General features: G+C 35.7%; 1 protein-coding gene across 4 annotated transcripts in view; it reads right to left on the bottom strand.

Moving 5' to 3' along the window:
- The window catches only part of LOC141454934 (glutamate receptor ionotropic, kainate 2), a 491,708-nt gene that overhangs the window by 126,180 nt on the left and 343,888 nt on the right, over window positions 1-21,640 (bottom strand). For all 4 annotated transcript variants that reach the window (XM_074129640.1, XM_074129638.1, XM_074129641.1 and 1 more), the window contains 2 exons: window positions 16,515-16,690; window positions 3,234-3,287 (listed from right to left, as the gene is read on the bottom strand). In XM_074129640.1, the coding sequence (XP_073985741.1) occupies window positions 3,234-3,287; window positions 16,515-16,690 (230 nt within the window). The remainder of the gene's footprint in view (window positions 1-3,233; window positions 3,288-16,514; window positions 16,691-21,640) is intronic.

The raw sequence follows: 21,640 nt of genomic DNA, 5'->3' as shown, positions 1-21,640 counted from the left end.
CTTCCAACTACCAAATTAGGTGTCGTGAACGCAGGCGACTAGCAAACATACTTTACTATAAATTTCTTTTATTAACCTTTACATTAAAGGTGTAGACTGGGAATATAGTCTAGTACCGCAATACATCTTAGCTTTGCGGGTATAGCCTATAACCGCCTAACATACTTTACTATAAATTTCTCATATTAACCATTTGGAATATAGACTAGTACCGCAATACATCTTAGCTTTGCGGGTCTTGCCTATAACCGCTCGGCTACCGTGGCGCCTTCAATGAAGACATATTACGAAGGGTTCAAAATAAATACAAGCAAAATTAAATTTAATCTGAATTAATAATCACTTCAAATTAAGAATTGAAACAGAAATGTAATTAATTCCAGTTGATAATCAGCTGCACTAAATCTGTAGTTAATTTAAATGCAATCGAACGTTCACAGGACTGTAATGAATTGGTAGCAACTGATCTGATTCAGGTTGTACTAATGGGCTAACGAAATAGGGGAAAAGGGTTGTTACACTCCATTAAACCTAATAGTGGTGTGTACTTATCCTTTTGGAAGATCGTAATAATGAAATTCCTAAACATCCTGGGGGGGGGGGGACTTGGACTTAACTGCCCCTAACTTAATGAAATTTAGTTACATAATATTCCGTATGGCAGAACTGTTCTGTTCTTCGGTTCTAAATGGATTTTATAATTCGAAAGGCGGAAGCGATAACGCATTCTGGGACACGTAAAAAAAATAATCTGTTCTAACCACTCACACGACTTCCTCTTACTAATATCCTTAAAGTTCTAACTCACCAAATTTTCTTCAAAACCCCAAATATTTGGATCCACATTTAAATTCTTACGCAACATTTTACAGTTTGTAACACCACCCACCCTGGACGAAGTTTTAAAGAAAGATTATACTAGTATATAACTAACTGTATAACTAACAAATCTATGTGTACGGTTTACCAAACGGAAAGCCCAGTAGCCAATTTTGGAAAAAAGTTTACAATAAGACTACGTGTGCAACGTTTCCGCCTTAGGTGACCACACAAACATCTTACTTCCTGTGAAAAAATTCCATCTCCCAAAAATTTCAAAATCAATCATAAACTCAAACATATGCTCTTTACTAAATTAAATCACAATAAACACTTCGCCAGTAAATATTATTCAAATGGCAGTGTTGAATAATTAACAACAGATGCTGAACTAGTTGATATTATTATACAATGATCGTCCAATCTGTAGCTTAGGACCGTGGTAGTTGCTTTCATAAGCAGATCATTGCCAACAAACTCCATTTAGTTAACATGTTGAACGTAGGGTTCTAATGATGCTGACAATAATATCTGAATCTCTATATTATGATTGGAAATTTCCCAGTGGACACAGAGGCTAGAGTTGAATGCATGTATCCACCTCTCATTCAATGCATGTACAGAATTTTCGATAACATCGATTGTTTAATAACAATAAATTAATATAATTTTAGTTTTTTTTTAGTGTGTGGGGAAAACACGCTTCATATATCGATAAGAAAATTGTTTATTCTAAAAACGCTTTGGGGAATATTAACCGGAAAAGCGTTAGACCAAAGTTACCTGGAGAAAGCGGAAAAACTAGTACGAAAAACTTACACGGCCATCTCTTACAGAAATTACATCATATCAAAATTAACAAAATTTTCATCAAAGCTGGTAAAACAATGTAGAAAAGAAAAGAGATAATAAATTAGATCTGAAGAGGAACGGTTCTCTGAGTTTCAGGGCATTATGGGATCCAGGACGTGCTGACAGGATTAGATTCTTCTCATCCCTTCGACGGCTTAACCTCTGGGAACTATCGGGCAGCCAGAATCACAGTGTGAGAATCACAACTAGCGTGGGGACATGGGATTGCGTTCAAATAACCTCTGGTGTCGAGACGAAGGGTTTTCTGAAGTTGAATATCTTTCGATATTATACGTCATAGCAATCATGTTTATACCTGTCCGGATTCAGACTTCCATTCATCATTAGAGGTAGTATTAATCAACTTTGGTGTAGGGTTTTTAACATCACTTATGTTTCCATTTTTCACTACACTCTACTCCTTGCAGTGGTCGGCATAATAAAATGCCTCTACAGTTTCCTAGAGGAATATCCCCGTCCTGTCCACTCTGCTCTAATCTAAAAGTAAAAATTCTGGATTGAATACACTCACATGACTTTTAGTAAGGTATATTTCTTTAACGAGAGAGTTCTTAAGTGTAAGGAACACTTGGAAGTCTTCGCGCAAAGAGATTTGGGACTTTATTGACTTGATTCTTGATATGGTTCGCTAGCTTGAGCCCACTGATTGTTCAAAAGGTTTCAAACTTTCGTCTAATAGTTCAAGCAGAAGTCACATGTGAGTTGATCGTGTTTCGTTTTCCAGTTTTTCATATGAGAATTCCTCGGGCAAGTCTTACGACCCAAAGACACATTCTTAGGTAGTTTGACGATATCAGCAACTGGACGGATATTATGCCCCCGTATAGGATTTCAATTTTCAAATCCAGAAGTGGTTTTGGATGTTTAAGATGGATGATGTCAGAACTTAAATCGGTAAAAAAGGAAGCCCGGATGAGGAAACGGATCTTAAAATGTAAGATTTATAAGTATAAATATCTAATTAAATATTCATTCAAAAAACTGGCCACACACAATCTCAAATTCAAATAAAATCAATACAAATACAGAATAAATAAAGGAAAAAGTTATTTATTTTTTTTTAAACTGGAGAAATCTCAAGTACATTTCAGGATAGATACCCCCATTCCCCATTATTTCAAGCACATGAGCTCAAATACCCAGAAGCAAGTTATAATCCCATAATTTCCAGTCCATAAACTCAGCTTCAGCGCTCTCTCCAAATATAATTCACGCTGATTCATGATATATTCGCGATTTCCTTTATTTGTTTTATTTATTTATTTATTTGTATTCTTTTGCAACCATCTTCTTCACAGCAGTAAGTGAGGAAGGTTCAATTTATTTGATTTATCTTTTTATACATTTTTCTATTGCTTTTAATATCTTTTCTCTTAAAAATTCTATCGATTTTTTACTTTTAGATTGGTTATTGAAGACTGGAGAGACTTAAATTTTTCAACGAAGATTTCCGGTTAACCAAAACTGAGCATTGGCTCACAAGAGACTGTCCAAAATAGACGGCAGATTAGATAAAACTAATGAAAAATCAATTTACTTACAAAAGTTGTAAACATATAGTGGTATCGATAGTCGTTCATCTGGAGTTGTAAAATCTGGAAAATAAAGAATAAATTTTTAGTTTATCAATTATCAATTATCATCAGTCGTGCAATCAATTACAATCAATAATCGAGGGAAGGGATTAGCTATGCGTTTAGCGTACTGGACTCCCACGCGGAGGTCCCGGGTTCGAATTCAGCTGCTGACCTTTAGATTTTCTCTTCCTAGGAGCTTCTTACAGCTCATTGTCCGGTGATGGACAGTGTTATCTGTAACGAGAGAACACTGTCCGGAGGCTGGCAGTGCACTGAAAAAAGCTCCGGGAGCCAATAACCTTAGATGTTGACGCGCCTTAAATCAATAATCATCAGTGTACAATCAATTACCATCAGTCGTGCAGCCAATTATTATCAGTAGTGCAATCAATTATCATCAGTCGTACAATCAATTCAAATCAATTATCGTCAGTCGTACAATCAATTATCATCAGTCGTGCAATCAATTACCATCAGTCGTGCAATCAATTATCATCAGCCGTGGTATTGCGGATCCGAATTCCAAAAATTCAATTACGGAACTCCTTCCTACTTGGAATAAGAGGAAATAATATTTTTAAATTACTGGAAGGGCACTGGAATTCCACTCGGCTACAGGGCAGAAGAGAGAAGAGGGAGACGTTCCAACTTTTTTCAGTAGAATAAGAGTTTAGTTTTATCGTTAGCAAGAACTGTGTAGTCAACTATTGGTGGATGTAAGTATATATAATGCTACCACTTCCAAACAACTATGTCTCTGCCCTACCAAATACCATAGTCACCAGGCCCTTTTTCTTTCTTCTGGTAGTTGTAGTAACTACATGGGCTTTATAAAGGACCACAGGATCTAAACTTGGTGCTCTTAGTAAGTTAGAAAAGGGAGAGTGAGTTTAAAAAGAAGTCCTTATACACACACACACACACACACACACACACACAAGCCCACTCGACCCTATTCAGCCCTTTCTCCCAAGTTTTCAACATTCTGCGATTATTGCTAGACCAACTCTAGCCAAGGACATTGTATCTTCCTATCAAAACATCTTACAACTTTAACTAGATCTGGCACTCTGCTAAGTATCTACGACGTAATCTAGTTTTCTACACTTTCTGCAACTGTAAATGTTAAAGTTAATTTTTTTTTTTTGCTTGTAGTGGAGAAATATTAATATAAATAAATTTAGAATCTAAAAATTATTTGAACAAAATGAAAAATTATAATAACAATAATATGATAACCATACCAGTCTAAGCCTTGGACTTTATTTAATGGTTAATATGGGAAATTTACAGTACAGTATGTTAGGCGGTTATAGACTAGATCCACAAAGCTAAGATGTATTGCGGTATTAGTCTACATTTCCTAATGGTTAATATGGGAAATTTATAGTAAAGAGTTTGGCGGTTATAGGCTAGACCCGCAAAGCTAAGATGTGTTGCGGTACTAGTCTATATTCCCAATAGTTAATATAAGAAATTTATAGTAAAGTATGTTTGCTAGTCGCCTCCGTACACGACACCTAATTGGTAGTTGAACTTAAAACCTGCACCAATCCCTCTACTCCGCACTACCTTTGCTTGCCTAATCATATTATTTATTGTCGTTAATTTAGTTAGCTCGGTTATTGTTAAGTTAATATCATAATATATATGCAGTAAAGTGTAGATTGCCTTATTATTGTGATTAATTACCTCTTTCATATTCTACAACTCATCAGAAATTCAATAACTTGTTATATTCATTCCCGAACACAATAAATGTAATCTATAAAGTCGACTTGATTACCCTGAGGAGCGTTGGGGAATGGCTTCCTCCAACAGCCTGCTTACCACTCACCAGTAATAGAGCCAGGGTGGATACCAGGGTGTAGAACCTATCTAGAACCATCTTAAGTACTTAAATTTGGTAACCAGGGTGCTTATTTGGAATATCTGGGAAGTGTGTTGGAGAAAAAGGGTGCGTAGCACTCAAGAGAATGGTCATTCCAGCTAGCGAGATCTTGCCTTTTCCCAGGACGTTTCTTAAGGGACTTTGGTTCCTTCGGAACAACACGGGGAACGTTAAAGGGTGGCATAAATTGCTCTAAGAAGAGTTTATACCTAGCTACTGACGTCCTACTTTTCCTGGATTGGATGGATATCCTTCGAAAAATGATCTATTTCTACCATACTCTACTTCTTCAGAATACATATGAAGGGCATTAACCTCTGCGCAAGAATGCCGCACCACCATTTGTGCCTGCAAATATTCCAACAAACAAACAATAAAAATGTAAATTAAAAGAGAGAGAGAGAGAGAGAGAGACAGATTTCCAGCAGGAAGTTAAGAAAAAGGACCTCTGATAAAAATGAAGAGTTACAAGGCGGATAATCCTGAACGAAGGACACGCTGACGCTGTAACTTAACATGTTCGTGGAGTCGATGCAGAAGGTTTTTCCCCCACAGCTCTGTATCTATCTACAGACTTGGGGGACGTTGAAAGAGTGAGAGGCCCCGTTATAAGAGCGAGAAAGTGTGGGAAGGGGAAAGAGATAGAACAAAAAAAATAGTTCTTGAGTAGGAATAAATCAGCTGAGTGGAAGGTTCTACTAGGTTACATCTTTCCCGCCACTCTTAGCCCATTTTTTTCTTTCCCGCCATATATCCACATATTTTCCTCCCCACCCACCCCTAGATTCACGCTAGACCGCCGCACAACTATATTTCTTCCAATATAGCTTATATATAGAGCGTTGCGTCCATTGTCGCTTTTCATATCGCCTTAACACTAACATTATTTTTCATGTTCTCTACCATATATACAGGAATATATGTGTGTGTTTATTTTCTAATCAAGTAGGCACAGTTTATGCTTTCATCTGTTTTATTTAACTTTTTAAAACACAAGATGGTGCTCTGCGCAAGGTTAATTCGATTCAGTTATTTATAATTTCTCATCACTTCAAATCTTGCACTTAAAAATTTATTCTCTCGGAAAATCTGGGGGTACATATTTCCATAAAGATTTCCTTTTAAAGAAGGGAAAAACTTCTCGTCTTCTGGATTAGATCCTTTCGTTTCACCTAAAAGACTCTTCCATATCTAAAAGATTTATCCCAAAATTACATTAAGTATTTAAGGGAAGAAAGATTGTAACCAATTTCAATCGTAATTTTCATTTGTTTTCCAAGCTTTCGATCTAGAAGGGCAAGGTCATCTTCACGGCTGAGAAACAGCTTGGAGCCTAAGCCAACTAATAAGAGCTCATCAGTTAATGCAGCCCCCACTAAAAATAATCTAAATTATTCCGTAAATCAGCGCTCAGACATATTTATTTCTATGAATATTATTCAAGTGATGAGATCGTACATTTTACTCCGAAGTGGTATACTCTCTAGAGAAAAGCCTGCCCCCCTCCAAAATTTCCCTCATGCTCCAAAAATGAACACAAATTTTAGTGGGAAAATATTTCAAAGAAAAAATTCTAGAATTCTTTCACTTATATCATGTTTTTAAGAAAATCTGACCAGTCTGAGCTGGTTTCGAGAAAATGAAAACTCGATACAGTAAAATGTCGGAAAAACTGTTGTCCAAAAATATATATAGGGAGAGGGGGCACATTTGAACAATTTCAAATTTCTCGCCAAATATTTAAAACCATTTATGATTGGTAATTTTCTCCATATTTATTGTGGTAGACCTGTTGTATAATTGACAAAGTTTCCCTTCATTTTCATTGTTCGGTAAAGTCCAGAATTGAGGAATATTATATTCTGTAAGGTGGAAGTAAAAATTTTTTGTTGCAGCTTTGGGAAGTGTATTGTGAAGATTGTAGTGGACAAGGTGTAAGTATTGTTAGTCCCCATATTAACATTTGGAATTCGTATTTTTAAATCTAGTATTTACAGAAAGTCCATTTGCTTGCACAAAAAGTGTTGGATATTATATTTTCTTTTATGGAAGGAGAGGGGGCACATTTCTACATCACCAGTTAAAATGTGCCGCCCCACCGACCTCTGCAAGTTTGTGACTTTTTTTTTTTTTTGTTTAATCGCAGAGAAGGGGAAAGTGGGTCCGAACCTACCATTAAGAAGCGCAACAAACAGAATATTTTGTTCAAACTTCCCTAAACCAATCACCACTTCGGGTACAACATCCCGAACTGAGTCATTCTTGATTTTTTGAACTAGATTTCAGTGGTTTAAAAGAGAAAGTAATGTAGTAGAGAGAGAAATAACTGATAGAAGGTAGATTCAGAGTAAAGTAATAGCATTTCTTTCTATTTTATATTGTGTTCAAAGGTGACCCCCACCAATGGGGCAGATATTAACATTTGACATTTTTAAATTTAAAAAACATAGATAGGTATGTAAAGTACCAACTGTTTATTGATATAGATCTGTTAAGAAGACTTGAAAGTTGTAGAAAACAAAATAAAAAGGTTCAATAATACGATTCTGCGCACTCTGCAACAGAAAATGTAAATTCTGTTCAAATGTGCCCCCCCCTTCACCCCTATAGCTAGTGAAAACTAATTTTCCGAAAATGTTCATGTTAGCAATATTTTCCACCTTATGAGAAAAATGTAATTAAAAATAAGTGCTAAGAAAATGTACAAAGAAAAAAAAAGGAATTAATCACCAAATGGATGTGGAAAAATTTGCCCCCAGCACTAATATAGTTCGTACAAGAATTGTAATTAAAGGAGAAAAGAATGGCGGAGGAAAGGAAGGCGAGCCAGGATGAAAGCGAGTAGGGCTCCTTAGGTTCCTTAGGGATCCTACAGAATGGGTTTATAGCTCTGCAGTACAAGATGATAGCAATTCCAGGCCCGTACTCTATGGCGTTCCTTCTTTTTCACCAGCAAAACCATTGCTTCCATTTAGTTCCCAGGAAATGGGCCGAGTATAATTGTTTGGTTAACTTCCGGTGAGGGGGGGGGGAAAGGCTCATTAATAAAGGAAGTTATAAAGACCGGGGAATTTTTATAATTTTTAGTTGTCGGACTAAGGAAGTTTTCAACTGTAAGGCATTCCTAACTATGCTTTTTCTAAATTGCATTTGTTTTCCCTCAATTTTTCCAACAATAATTTAGCGGATACAAAATAGAAAATTAGTGTTTCTGGGGAAAAAAAAAAAATTATGAGCACCAAAAAGTATTCGCTAAACGTAATATTTCCCAGCTAATGAAAAGTGAATATGCTAATGCAAAGAGAAAAACCATTTTTAATTAGTTTTCCAGTTCAGATCTCTCCTCTTTCCAGCCCCTTTAATTGCTTCTAGTTAAAAAAAAAAGGAAATTGGTATAAATCAATCAATTTATCTAATGAAATTGCCCTTCATCAATGGACCAATCTGTTCAAAAAAACAAAAAGTAAAAAATAAAAAAATAGAAAGAATAAAAACTTTCTTGTCAGTTGGGAACCCTGCAATAATTTAAAACAAAGTTCCGGTTTTATACAGCTGTTACACTTTCCATGTGTCAAAAAATGAATGATTGAAAACGTATTTATGATTGGAATAATTTTAAATTGGAAAAATCATTAATATGAATTCATTTAGGATTATCGTGAAAACATATGTTAATGATTTTAGAGTGAAAGAAAAGTTTTACGCATAATGATGTATGAACTTTTTAAAGCGTTTTTTTCCCAAATGACGTATTTAATTAATATCAATATATAGTTTTCGTGACCGCAAATTGTTAAACTTAGAATGGAAGATTTGCGAGGAATCGGTCAAATAAAACAACTAGTCTTTTTGCCAACGTTTCGACTAAATATATTGTCCTCTTCAGGGCCTGGATATTACAAATACAAAACAATTTACAGAGTCAGTAACATAGAAAAAACAGTAAAAATGTTAACAACACAGTTAACTTTAGGACAGACACGTCGAATTTGGCCAACTGCTACAATTTTATCATTAAAAAATAAATAGATATCCAAATTTTGTACATAATTATTTCTGTTTTTTTTTTAAATTTACTTCAAATCTTTTGGTTATTTGTTATTTAGTTCATAAGGGTTATTTGGTTTCTCCTGTGTTTTGTTTTTAACGGTTTTTGTTGTTTAAAGAAATTTACCAATATTTATTGTATTTACTCTTTTGTTGTAATTAGTCTATTGTATCTGTTCAATTGTAATTACCAAAATTCCCGTGTAAGTCCCGCTATATCTGTATATATATATACCTGCTTCTCCATTTCTGGCTCCAAGTTTCTGTAACTCAACCAATCCGCATAGCCACGTAAGTTTCAATAATTATAAAGAATTTATTGTATTTTACTGTTTATTTTTTGTAACATATTACTGATTTTCTATGTTACTGACTCTGTAAATTGTTTTGTATTTGTAATATCCAGGACAATATATTTGTCGAAACGTTGGCAAAAAGACGAGTTGTTTTATTTGGACCGATTCCTCGCCAATCTTCCATCCTAAGTTTAATTAATATCATTTGGTTGGTTGGACTATTTAATAGCAAATTTTCTACTTATTTCGTCCAGCATCAGAGGCAGATTTCCACTTCACTTTTGTTTTCAACTCGCACTACACCTTGCTGGACTTACGAATGCGATCAGGGATACAGGGAAACATGCGGGCTACCACGGATAAAACCCAAGATATTATCCCGTACTGTGCAGTTGATCACAATTTCAATAGGATGAAAAATAAATGCCAGTTTCGGTCATTATAAAATTTATTTTGCCAAGCTTTCGACCCCTAGGGACTAGGTCCATCTTCAGGACTAGTTTAGAAAGTAATACTATTACATTTCAGGGTTGGTGTGTTTTCTGTCTTGTCTGTTCATGGACTGAAGTCCATGATATTCAATCACTGCTAACAAAGTTACCAAATTATATCAGTTTCTCTCAAGTGTAATGGTAATGTAACAGTTATATTGTTAGAAGACTTTTTTTTAGTTATATTTAATGAATATTTAATAATATTTAATGAATTGAGTCCATGAACAGACAAGACAGAATGATACACCAACCCTGAAATGTAATAGTATTACTTTCTAAACTAGCCCTGAAGATGGACCTAGTCGAAAGCTTGGCAAAATAAAGTTTATAATGACTGAAACTGGCATTTATTTTTCATCCTATTGAAACTATGAATCACCAAAAAAATTTTTTTTTTTCACTTTATTCGTATATTTACAACTGCAACAAATGTTGCATCAAGTAAACTTGATCTTACTGGTTCAGTTCACTTGTAATGTCATGGTTAGAGCAATCACCCACTGGTGAAACTCTTTCACAATGATTTAATCACAACAGATCTCTAGGCCACTTCCGCTTCAAGCGACGAGGAGGATTGTCGGGAAGGTGAGGAGAGGAGAGTTGTTGGACAAGAGGATTAGGATGGAGAGCTAGCAGGCTGTGAAATTTGCGGTAGCGAGACTTTATTAGATCGGTGACAAAAGGGATGTGAAGGTCAGTGTGTATGGTAAGATTAGAAATCTAGTAAGGAGTATTCAGGATTTTCCTTAGGATTTTTAGATTGTAATGTCTGTAGGCGTTTGGAGTTAGAGGGTTTGGTTGAGCCCCACACTTCTGCTCCGTATGTCCATATGGGTCTTAACAGAGTCTTGTAAATAGTCAGTTTGTGATTCACGTCGAGTTTGGATCTGCACCAAAAAGAATGAATACACAATTTCAACTTATCCTAAATGTTTAGCATTAGATTTGACTCTCTCAAAATATTTCTTAAAAGAATAAACCCATTAGAAGAAGTAGAAGAAGAAATGGTTACAGTATCTAGAGATCAGCGGCTATCTAAACACGTATCTCCGGTTAAAATATAAATCTCAAAAATCAGACTTAATCTCAATAAACCTTCCCCTTTTTTCTAGGATTAAGTGAAAGTAAAAAAAACTTCTAAAAATCCCAGAATTATTACTCTTTATCCCTACAAAAAAAAACAAAAAATCCTTCTAAAAGTTTTTGCTCATAATATTTTTATTATAACAGATGGAACTTCAACTCCATCGGAAAAACCATCTCATAAAATCATATTTTATGAACTTTTTTTTCTCTTTCCGGTTATGGTTAAGTCATAACAGTGGAAAATAAAGATATTAACGTAAAAAACTTTTTTTCATGACAAAAAAGGGGGCGGCCTGAAGATTTCGTTTATTACGCTAAAAGAATGTAAGGAATAAATAAGAGCAAAATCATGTTTGATAATTTTATTCTTTATTCTTTGCCTTCAGGAATAAAAAGACCAACGGAAGTAGGCGAGGTAAAATAGATCAGAAAATTCTAAAAAAAAAAAAAAAAATCGTAAGTACTAAATTTCTGAGGTTTTTTTGGGGAGGATTTCTCTTGATTTGACTTTTCTTTAATATTCTAGAACAAGAACGTGAACGCAACTTCCCTTAAATTCCATTTCCTTTCTTTTCTGCGATCATTTCAACAATTTAGAAGAATAACTCTGAAAAAAACCTTGACGAATAGCTAGCTACCCGCTGAAAGTTAGATAGCTTATTGAGAACTTAGAATATTGAATTCAAGCACACTTTTGAAAAGACTACTTGACCAAAAAAGATCCAAGTAGTGTCATTTCGGGGATTCTAGGTCAATTTTTTTTTTGAGCCTGGTAATAACTGTGCTGAGGGGCTGCAAGGGGAAGCTTTAGAATTGCGTGGGCGTGCGTAATACAGATATGTATTTAACACCCATGTTTCGTACACGTAGAAAATACTATACGTATCGTCTTATACAGGAAAATCGTCTTATATAAAAAACAGGATGTTAAATACTACATGTAGTATTTCCTGCCAGATGCACGAAAGCGCACGCGTGCTCAATTTTCAGAGCTTCCCCCTGCAGCCCCACAGCACAGTTCTTACCAGGCTTAAAAAAATTTGACCCAGAATCCCCGAAATGATACTACTGATCTAGACTCTCAACCAACAACAAACTAGGGGGGTGGGAAGGGATTAGCTATGGCGGCTGGCGTATTGGATTTGGAACGCGGAGGTTCCGGGGTTTAAATGAATCCACCTGTGGGCCCTTTAGATTTTTCTCTTTCGAGGAGCTTCTTACAGCTCGCTGCCTGGTGATGGTACAGTGTTGCCTGTAACGAGAGAACACTTCAGTCCAGAGGCCGGTAGTGTACTGGAAAAAAGCTCCGGGCACCAGTAACCTCGAGATGTTGATGCGCCTTAAATCATTACAATAAAGAAAACAAACTACTTAGATACAATACCATTTTAAAACCTACCTGCAGGTACTGGAATTGAACTTTAGGGTTCAAGCAAACGTTCCAACTATCAGAGATTCAATTCCCTTCTATGTTTCCGATTTAACCATCCACAAATATTGGGAAATTCCTTTCGAAAATCTAGCACAGCCCACCAATCCCTGCAAATCGTACTCTAATCCGCTTCTTTTCCTGGATCATCTCAGGATGGTAACCCTTCCTGGCCAGTTAAAAACGCCAGTTTGGCCTCACGATTTCCCCCCTCCCCACAAGCGTCGAGAAACGTTACCCTAAGCAATTGGGGAAAGTTACCATTGCTAATAGAGAGAACTTATATGAATTATTTCGCTGCAAGTAGGTGTGGTAGTATATTATGGAAGTAGGGTAACAAATTACGTAGCCGAAGTAACTGATTAGAGAATTAAAAGGAGTTTGTTCAAAAGCGGCAGGATAGAGAAAGGGGTTTAAACGCTCCCAATGGGGATCATTAATTTTCAATGGTTCAATTAAGCAGGAGAGAAAAGTGTTAAATTAAAACTGCAGCAGTGCGTGCAAGAGAGAGACAGAGGGAGTTTTTCTAGCGGGCTGGGAAAACCCAAGTGAAAATTACTACTAGAATTAAAAGACTAATTACTAGTTAGGAGTATATCTATGGCGCGGTCGAACGAATATGGTTCTAATTTCCCTTATCACTCTGAGGAAATTCAAAATTTAATTTTCACTTCTGAATCACCATATCAAAAAAATAACATGTTCTACATGGGAAGTCAAAAGATCGGAAAGGTGGTATTTCCTTTCTGAGCTACATCCACTCTCTGATGATGGTGACAGAAAAAGCACAAGCTTTACTGCGCTCTTGCTGCAGTCATCAAGTGCTTAACTGACGACATATAAACCACGATCTCCTCGGCAACCTGGATACTCCAGGAAAACAATCAGGAAATCTGCTTGAACCTAGAAGCACAGAACTTGTATATATCCTGAAACTAGGAGTTTCACTAAAACGTGACAATAATGATTCGGAAAAAAGTAACTCTGCAGATAAGACTAGAAGATTCAATAAGATTGATATGGAAACAGATTGATCTAAGAAGGAAATTCAACACCTGATTCGTTTTGTGGGGGATTCGGTTATACTGAGCAGGCGGAACTGTTACAGATAAAACCTATTCTTCTACTTAGGAGAATAGAAGTTACTCAATCGTAACTAATCGTCACATGGATTGCCTGTTCTATTTCCGGCCGCAATGGCTTCTCTCTCAATGGCTGTAAAGTGCTTAAGTTATTAAGCCGGAAAAAGGCTCCTCTATCAGTTGTTGTTTTAGTTTTTTTTTTTTTTTGTACCCTTACACCCACCCGTGCAAGCATCTAGGGACCATTTCCCAAAGAAAAAGTCATTCATCAAGATCCCTCTCAGGGAGGTAGTGTGGTACGAAAAAAAAAAAGATCACTAAATTTTCTTCTAGAGGGGGCTTAATTTTCTATTTTTCATCTTGCTGGGTGGCGTTGGAAGATAATGTTATCGAACGACCAGTAAATTGCCATTTATCAGAAGTAAAAAACCCCAATTTGAAGATGGTGACAAGAATTGGCAAACCTTATTTCTCCTTTACTTTAAAACATAATAAGTAGAAGACGATAGCTTTAAATATTAAGGACACTGAGTGAGTACGAATGAGCGAAAAGGATAATCAAACAGCGAAATTAAGGAATAAAAGACAATGTTCATGATGTCACTAATTTATCGTATGTCTATTGGTACACCTGACCGAAAACGGGCTACCAACCATTCTCAGAGGAGATTAAACCATTTGGTGCTGAGATTTCGACTTCCTGAATTTTTTGACATGAAGTATGCAATTATTTAAAAGCGTACATTTTATAAACTTAGTTTACGAAGTTTTAAAAGCACTTCTACCGCTTTAAATATTGTATATTTTAATGATCCATTGTATTTGCAGGATTGTAATTGAGCGAAAAGGATAATAAGGTAGCGAAACTAGGGAAGGGATTAGCTATGCGGTTAGCGTACTGGATTCCCACGCGGAGGTCCCGGGTTCGAATCCAGCTGCTGATCCTTAGATTTTCTCTTCCTAGGAGCTTCTTACAGACAACACTGCCCTTTGAGGGACAGTGTTGTCTGTAACGAGAAAACACTGTCCGGAGGCCGGCAGTGCACTGAAAAGAGCTCCTTGTCGCGCCTTAAATCATTAAAAAAAAAAAAAAGGTAGCGAAACTACGTAGTTTAACTAAATTAAGGAATTATAGTCAATAAAAAGATAATTGTAATGATGAGATAATGATAATGATGTGATAATGATGTCACTAATTTATCCATCGTACTACGTATGTCTATTGGTACACCTGACCGGATACGGGCTACCATCCATTCTCACAGATAGATTAAACCGTTCGGTGCAGAGATTTCGACTTTCTTAATTTTTTTGTTGACAAAGCATGCAATTTAAAAGCGTGCATTTTTATAAACGTTTGGTTTACAAAGCTTCAAAAGCTCCTCTACCGCTTTAAATATATTCATAATGATCCATTGTATTCGTAGGATTGTATTGTAAGAAAATGTATTTTAAGTTCATCCCAGTGATGCAAATTACATACTTAATTTTCTTGTAAGTTCCTAATATTAATATTGAATTACAACGCAAAATATAAGCTACATATAATCTAGTATGTAAACACTGCGTTACAGATTTAAGTACAAAGTTTACGCTTATGTATCACGAGTGGTAGGTGTGTAATCTATGGAATTCTACACCTCTACTGACATAGCGTATCGTTTTCTGTCGCTCTGCTATTGACATACGTAACAATGCAAGTTTAAATAACATGTTTTTCAGTCTATTATAATGTGATAAGACTTTGACGTAATAAGATGATGCTGTAGTCTTATTTGTTTTGAATTATAGGAGAGAACGATCGTAAGGAATTTTTTTTTTACTTTATTTGTGTATTTACAACTGCAACAATTGTTGCATCTAGTAAACTTGATCTTACTGGTTCAGTTCACTTGTTATGACATGATTAGAGCAATCACCCACTGGTGAAACTCTTTCGCAATGATTTAATCACAACAGATCTCTAGGCCATTTTCGCTTCAAGCGACGAGGAGGATTGTCGGGAAGGTGAGGAGAGGAGAGTTGTTGGACAAGAGGATTAGGATGGAGAGCTAGGAGGCTGTGAAAGTTGCGGTAGCGAGACTTTATTAGGTTAGTGACAAAAGGGATGTGTAGGTCAGTGTGTATGGTAAGGTTAGAAATGTAATATGGAGCATTCCAGGATTTTCCGTAGGATTTTAGACTGCGTAGTGTCTGCAGGCGTTTGGAGTTAGAGGGTTTGGTTGAGCCCCGCACTTCTGCTCCGTATGTCCATATGGGTCTTAACAGGGTCTTGTAAATAGTCAGTTTGTGATTCACGTCGAGTTTGGATCTGCGGTCAAGTAGTCTACTAAGTAGCTTGTAGCGTCTGTTCACGTCTTGTCGTTTCAGTCGAGTATGTGGGTTCCAGGTGAGTCTCTTGTCAATGTACAGTCCTAAGTATCGTACTGCGTCAGCTGGAGGAATCGTTACACCGTTCAGTTGAACTGGTGGACTCGCAGATTTTCTTAGAGTAAACGTAATGTTTACTGACTTTTGTTCATTAATTTTAATTTTCCATTTTCGGAACCAGGTTTCGAGAAGCTTTAAGTGAGTTTGAATATTCTGACTGGCTTGCACCGGATCGGAGTGAGATTAAAGTATAGCGTAAGGAAAATAAAATTGAAAACCTACTTTGACCACTCGCACGACTTCCTGTCACTCTCACAAATTTTTTTCAAATAACAATATTTATTTTCCATGGGTAAGTTGCCACTTTACTAGAAATAGATTTTCAAATTTTTCCAGTTTTTCTCGAAAATAGCACAAATGATAACTTTCCAGTACACCACACCCCCACGCTGATATTTTGAAAAAACATAATTATTAATTATTTCCTTGATTACCCTAATTAAAACTATAAAAATATAATAATATAATGGGAAAACTAAAAAAAACTTACCGCTCTAAAGAAAAGGTTCATATTGTTTGGGTTCGTGTCGACGATGAGTTTGAAGATCTCCTTTTGGCGAATTTCTCGCAGGACGTGTCTATAGGAGGATGGATGCGCTTGACGTATGTACATTTCCGTTCTAGAACCAGGAGGCGCTTTTACCAGTTCTTGTAGTTTGAAAAGTCCTGGAGATGAACACATAAGAAAAGTTGAAGAAGTTTCAAATATAAAATAAAATATAAATAATTAAGTATAAATTCTTAAAATATTTATTTAAAATAAATAAATAAATCTGGTGCGCACACTCACACGACTTTCTCTTACTGCTTTTCCTATGGTTCGAACCCATCAAAGTTCAGAGTTTGAGCCATACTAAAATTCTAACCAACATTGTAAAAAGCCTTACACGGTAATCTAAACTTTGCGGGAGAGCTCACCCTTCTTCCCTGAAATCCAAATTCTAATCTTCGGCACCTTTAAGATCCTAACAAGACTAGGGAGGAAATATCTAACAGATGATTGGTTGGGAATCTTTATTCAGACCAAGATGACGATCTTAGAGCACAGCCTGCAGTTTCCCTTTGGCATCCCTTTTTTTTTTACCGCATCATTGTCCGATGTCTTTGGTTTAGTTTAAGTCCCGATAAAAGTTGCCAATGTAGTTGTTCCTTCAGGTGGATGTGGTAGTTATTTTAATAATAGTTTTCTTTATTAACTTTTTTTTGGGGATTTTTTCCCGAAATGATTTCTGCAATTTTAAAGAATCCCTCGACTCACAGACGGACCGAATATCTAGCACAAAACTTCTTGTAACGCTGCAGGAAAGAGGGCGTAAAAATACGTTCATTAAACCAAAGATAATATGCCAGTAATTAATCCAATCATGAATGGATCTCAAATATAAATTGGATCAATATTTTTTTCCAATCATAATTAAAAATAAAAAAAATCTGGTGAAATATTGAATAAATATACTATAAACATGACTTTAATTAGACTGGTCTCACATTGATTGGTGAATGGTGCGTAGGGGGTTGGATGAGGGTCTCTACAGATGGAATTTAATTTAGGTCAAAAATTCATTAATGCGATCTGGTGTGTGTGTGTGTGTATGTGTGTATGTTTGTTTAGATTTAAGAGAGAGTGTAAGTATTAGTACCGAGTAGTACAGTGAAGTGGATTATTTATTGTATTTCCGCTCTTTAAGGGTTCAAAACGGTTAATTTTAGTAATTCCGAAACCGGTCAGAGATACAATACGTACTATCACGGATAAAATCACAGTTATTTAATTTTATGTTTGGAAGTGCATAATTTCATAATACGGTACAATAATTTATGTTATTGAATTGAAAAGTTATAAATTGCATGTAAATGTTATGTAATGTGCATGTTGAAACAAAGATTTTAAGTTTTAAAAAGAACGAGGGGGGGGGGGAGAGAGGACACTTTGTAAAAACAACTGTTTCGGACTCCAGGGACCTCAAAATGGGACATTTCTTGCCCAAAACTGAAAATCGTAAATCTACACGATTAGAAAGGCGCCTCGATAGCCGAGCGGTTACTATAGGCTAGACCCGCAAAGCTAAGATATATTGCGCTACTAGAATATATTCCCAATGGTTAATATGAGAACTTTATAGTAAAGTAGTTAGGCGGTTATAGGCTAGACCGGCAAAGCTATGATGTATTGCGGTACTAGTCTATATTCCCAGTGGTTAATATGAGAAATTTACAGTAAAGTATGTTAGGTGGTTATAGGCTAGACCAGCAATGCTAAGATGTATTGCGGTACTAGTCTATATTCCCAATGGTTAATATGAGGAATTTACAGTAAAGTACGTTAGGCGGTTATAGGCTAGACCCGCAAAGCTAAGATGTATTGCGGTACTAGTCTATATTCCCAATGGTTAATATGAGAACTTTATAGTAAAGTAGTTAGGCGGTTATAGGCTAGACCGGCAAAGCTAAGATGTATTGCGGTACTACTCTATATTCCCAATGGTTAATATGAGAAATTTACAGTAAAGTATGTTAGGCGGTTATAGGCTAGACCAGCAATGCTAAGATGTATTGCGGTACTAGTCTATATCCCCAATGGTTAATATGAGAACTTTATAGTAAATTATGTTTGCTAGTCGCCTCCGTCCACGACACCTAATTAGGTAGTTGGAAGTAAAGTCCACCTGAAAAAATAGACATTATTTTACACGATTAGAATTACTTTCTTTTACTTCGAAGAGGATGAAGTACTAAAAAAAAAGGAACTCAGAATAAAAATTTAAAAAAGGACTGAAATTAAGAAATGCTGTACTCCGCAGACAAAGTAATAAAGCACCAGTTCTTGGAAACGAAGAAATAAAGAAGAAGACAATGAAATCACGGCTCAGAGAACCCGGTTGCTGTGTGTCAATACTAACAATTCCTGTGAGACATTTTTCCTCATTAAAAATAACCGAAGCACAATCTAAGAGCCATAGAATCGTTTCTTCAGGGAATAGCAACAGCGATGGGGGGGGGGAGAAAAAAGAGACCAAATTTCTTTTAATTAAGTTCTTTTAAAGTCTTTTAATAAAATTAATGATAATGAATTAATTTATCATGAAAAGAACTTCGTAACTTTTGAAACAAATTTACATATATAGTATAATATCCCCCCTTCACTTTATGGGGGGAAAGGAATCCTGAAAACTTTTTAGTATGCAAAACAACTTTATAACTTGTCCTCAAGTATTATAGTTAGCGAGCGTTTTAAACTGAATGAATTAAATGCTGTAATCTCTTTCAATGAAATGGAAATAATTCAAAGCTGAAGAGAAATTAGATAATTATATTTTTATTAAAAAAAAGAAAAAAGAATAACAGATGTAATTAAGTTTTGAAAAAAGGGATAATATTGACCCGGAGGGTGTGTTAGTCTATTGGTTATGAAACTTGGATTTTGTAAGTGGGAGATCACCAGTTCGAATCTCGCGTGCTGCTATTAACCGTTGGGAATATAGACTAGTACCGCAATACATCTTAGCTTTGCGGGTCTACCCTATAACCGCCTAACATACTTTACTATAAATTTCTCATATTAAACATTGGGAATATAGACTAGTACCGCAATACATCTTAGCTTTGCGGGTCTAGCCTATAACTGCCTAACATACTTTACTATAAAGTTCTCATATTAACCATTGGGAATATAGACTAGTACCGCAATACATCTTAGCATTGCGGGTCTACCCTATAACCGCCTAACATACTTTACTATAAATTTCTCATATTAAACATTGGGAATATAGACTAGTACCGCAATACATCTTAGCTTTGCGGGTCTACCCTATAACCGCCTAACATACTTTACTATAAATTTCTCATATTAAACATTGGGAATATAGACTAGTACCGCAATACATCTTAGCTTTGCGGGTCTAGCCTATAACTGCCTAACATACTTTACTATAAAGTTCTCATATTAACCATTGGGAATATAGACTAGTACCGCAATACATCTTAGCATTGCGGGTCTACCCTATAACCGCCTAACATACTTTACTATAAACTCATATTAAACATTGGGAATATAGACTAGTACCGCAATACATCTTAGCTTTGCGGGTCTACCCTATAACCGCCTAACATACTTCACTATAAATTTCTCATATTAAACATTGGGAATATAGACTAGTACCGCAATACATCTTAGCTTTGCGGGTCTAGCCTATAACTGCCTAACATACTTTACTATAAAGTTCTCATATTAACCATTGGGAATATAGACTAGTACCGCTATACATCTTAGCATTGCGGGTCTAGTCTATAACCGCTCGGCTACCATGGCGACTAGCGAACATACTTGACTATAAATTTCTCTTATTAACCATTGGGAATATAGACTAGTACCGCAATACATCTTAGCTTTGCGGGTCTAGCCTATAACCGCCTAACATACTTTACTATAAATTTCTCATATTAAACATTGGGAATATAGACTAGTACCGCAATACATCTTTGCTTTGCAGGTCTCGCCTCCAACCGCTCGGCTACCGTGGCGCCTAGTTGGAAGTTGAGTTTCAGCTGAAAAACTGGAAGATTGTTTTTTTTTTTTTTTTTTTAGTATTAACTTAGGGGTGAGAAACACAACCTCCAAAAAAAGAAGTTGAGATTGCAGCTCTTGAATGTGAAATTCAGAACTACTTTTCCTGTACCAGAACTTCTAGGAGTTTCTACAGGATGTTGAATAAGAAGTCAATGGTAATTTGGTAGTACATAAAATTCAATTTCGTTCAATCGGCTTTAGGCGGATATAGCTCGCCCAGATTCCTGGAAGATGGAGCAAAAAAAAAAAAAAAAAAAAAAAAATGGAGGAAGCTATCCTGAATGGATTCCAACAACAGGAAACCATCTTGAACCAGTTCATTATTTCTCACGCCTGATCTAGGACTTATTCACAAACCTCTGAACATGGTCAATATTTGGGCCGTGGCTGGAAGTTAATGGATTGTAAAGGATGTAAATATAATGAGAGATCCACTTCCATAACATGTTTGGTTTGTTCACAGATCGTCGACTTATGTACAGAGTTAGTCCATGCTAGTCGTTTGCCTATGATAAGATAAGAGCCCTTATTTATGTTTTATTTTTTAAAAACGGAAATTGGAGTTGATAAAATGAACACCTATTCATTGGAATAAACAAAGATTTTGTTATTAAATTAAATTAGAATGGCATCCATATTGAATATGAGCCAATAAAAAGTACCAACCATTGTTAATACTGTTTTTTTTACCCAGTGAACACCGCAACCACCCACATAAATTTATATGAGGTTGTGTTGATGCAGTTTATTGAAATGATTGTGAAGTTGAATAAATTCAACTCTACAAATAAAAGATTGTATTATTTTATTTATTTGGTTTGGTTTTTATTTTATTCATTTTTTATTATTCTAAAAAATAATTCAGTCAATTACACTCGTACAACATGTTTCCCTTTGTGTACACCTGTTATTCATTTCCTTTTAATAAATAATGCCATAGAAATTGTTTTTTACCTGTTATAATTAAACTACTGAATGTTAAATTAACAAAAAAAATAAATAAATAAATAACAATTTGGTCAAAGGGCTACAAAAAGGGCCGTCCATGT

The sequence above is a fragment of the Rhodnius prolixus genome, unplaced genomic scaffold (assembly GCF_049639745.1).
Source record: "Rhodnius prolixus isolate KJV_2025 unplaced genomic scaffold, Rpr scaffold_15, whole genome shotgun sequence".
In the NCBI taxonomy this organism is placed as follows: Eukaryota; Metazoa; Arthropoda; class Insecta; order Hemiptera; family Reduviidae; genus Rhodnius; species Rhodnius prolixus.
The sequence above is the reverse complement of the archived record's forward strand: the minus strand, read 5'-3'. Positions and strand labels throughout refer to the sequence as shown.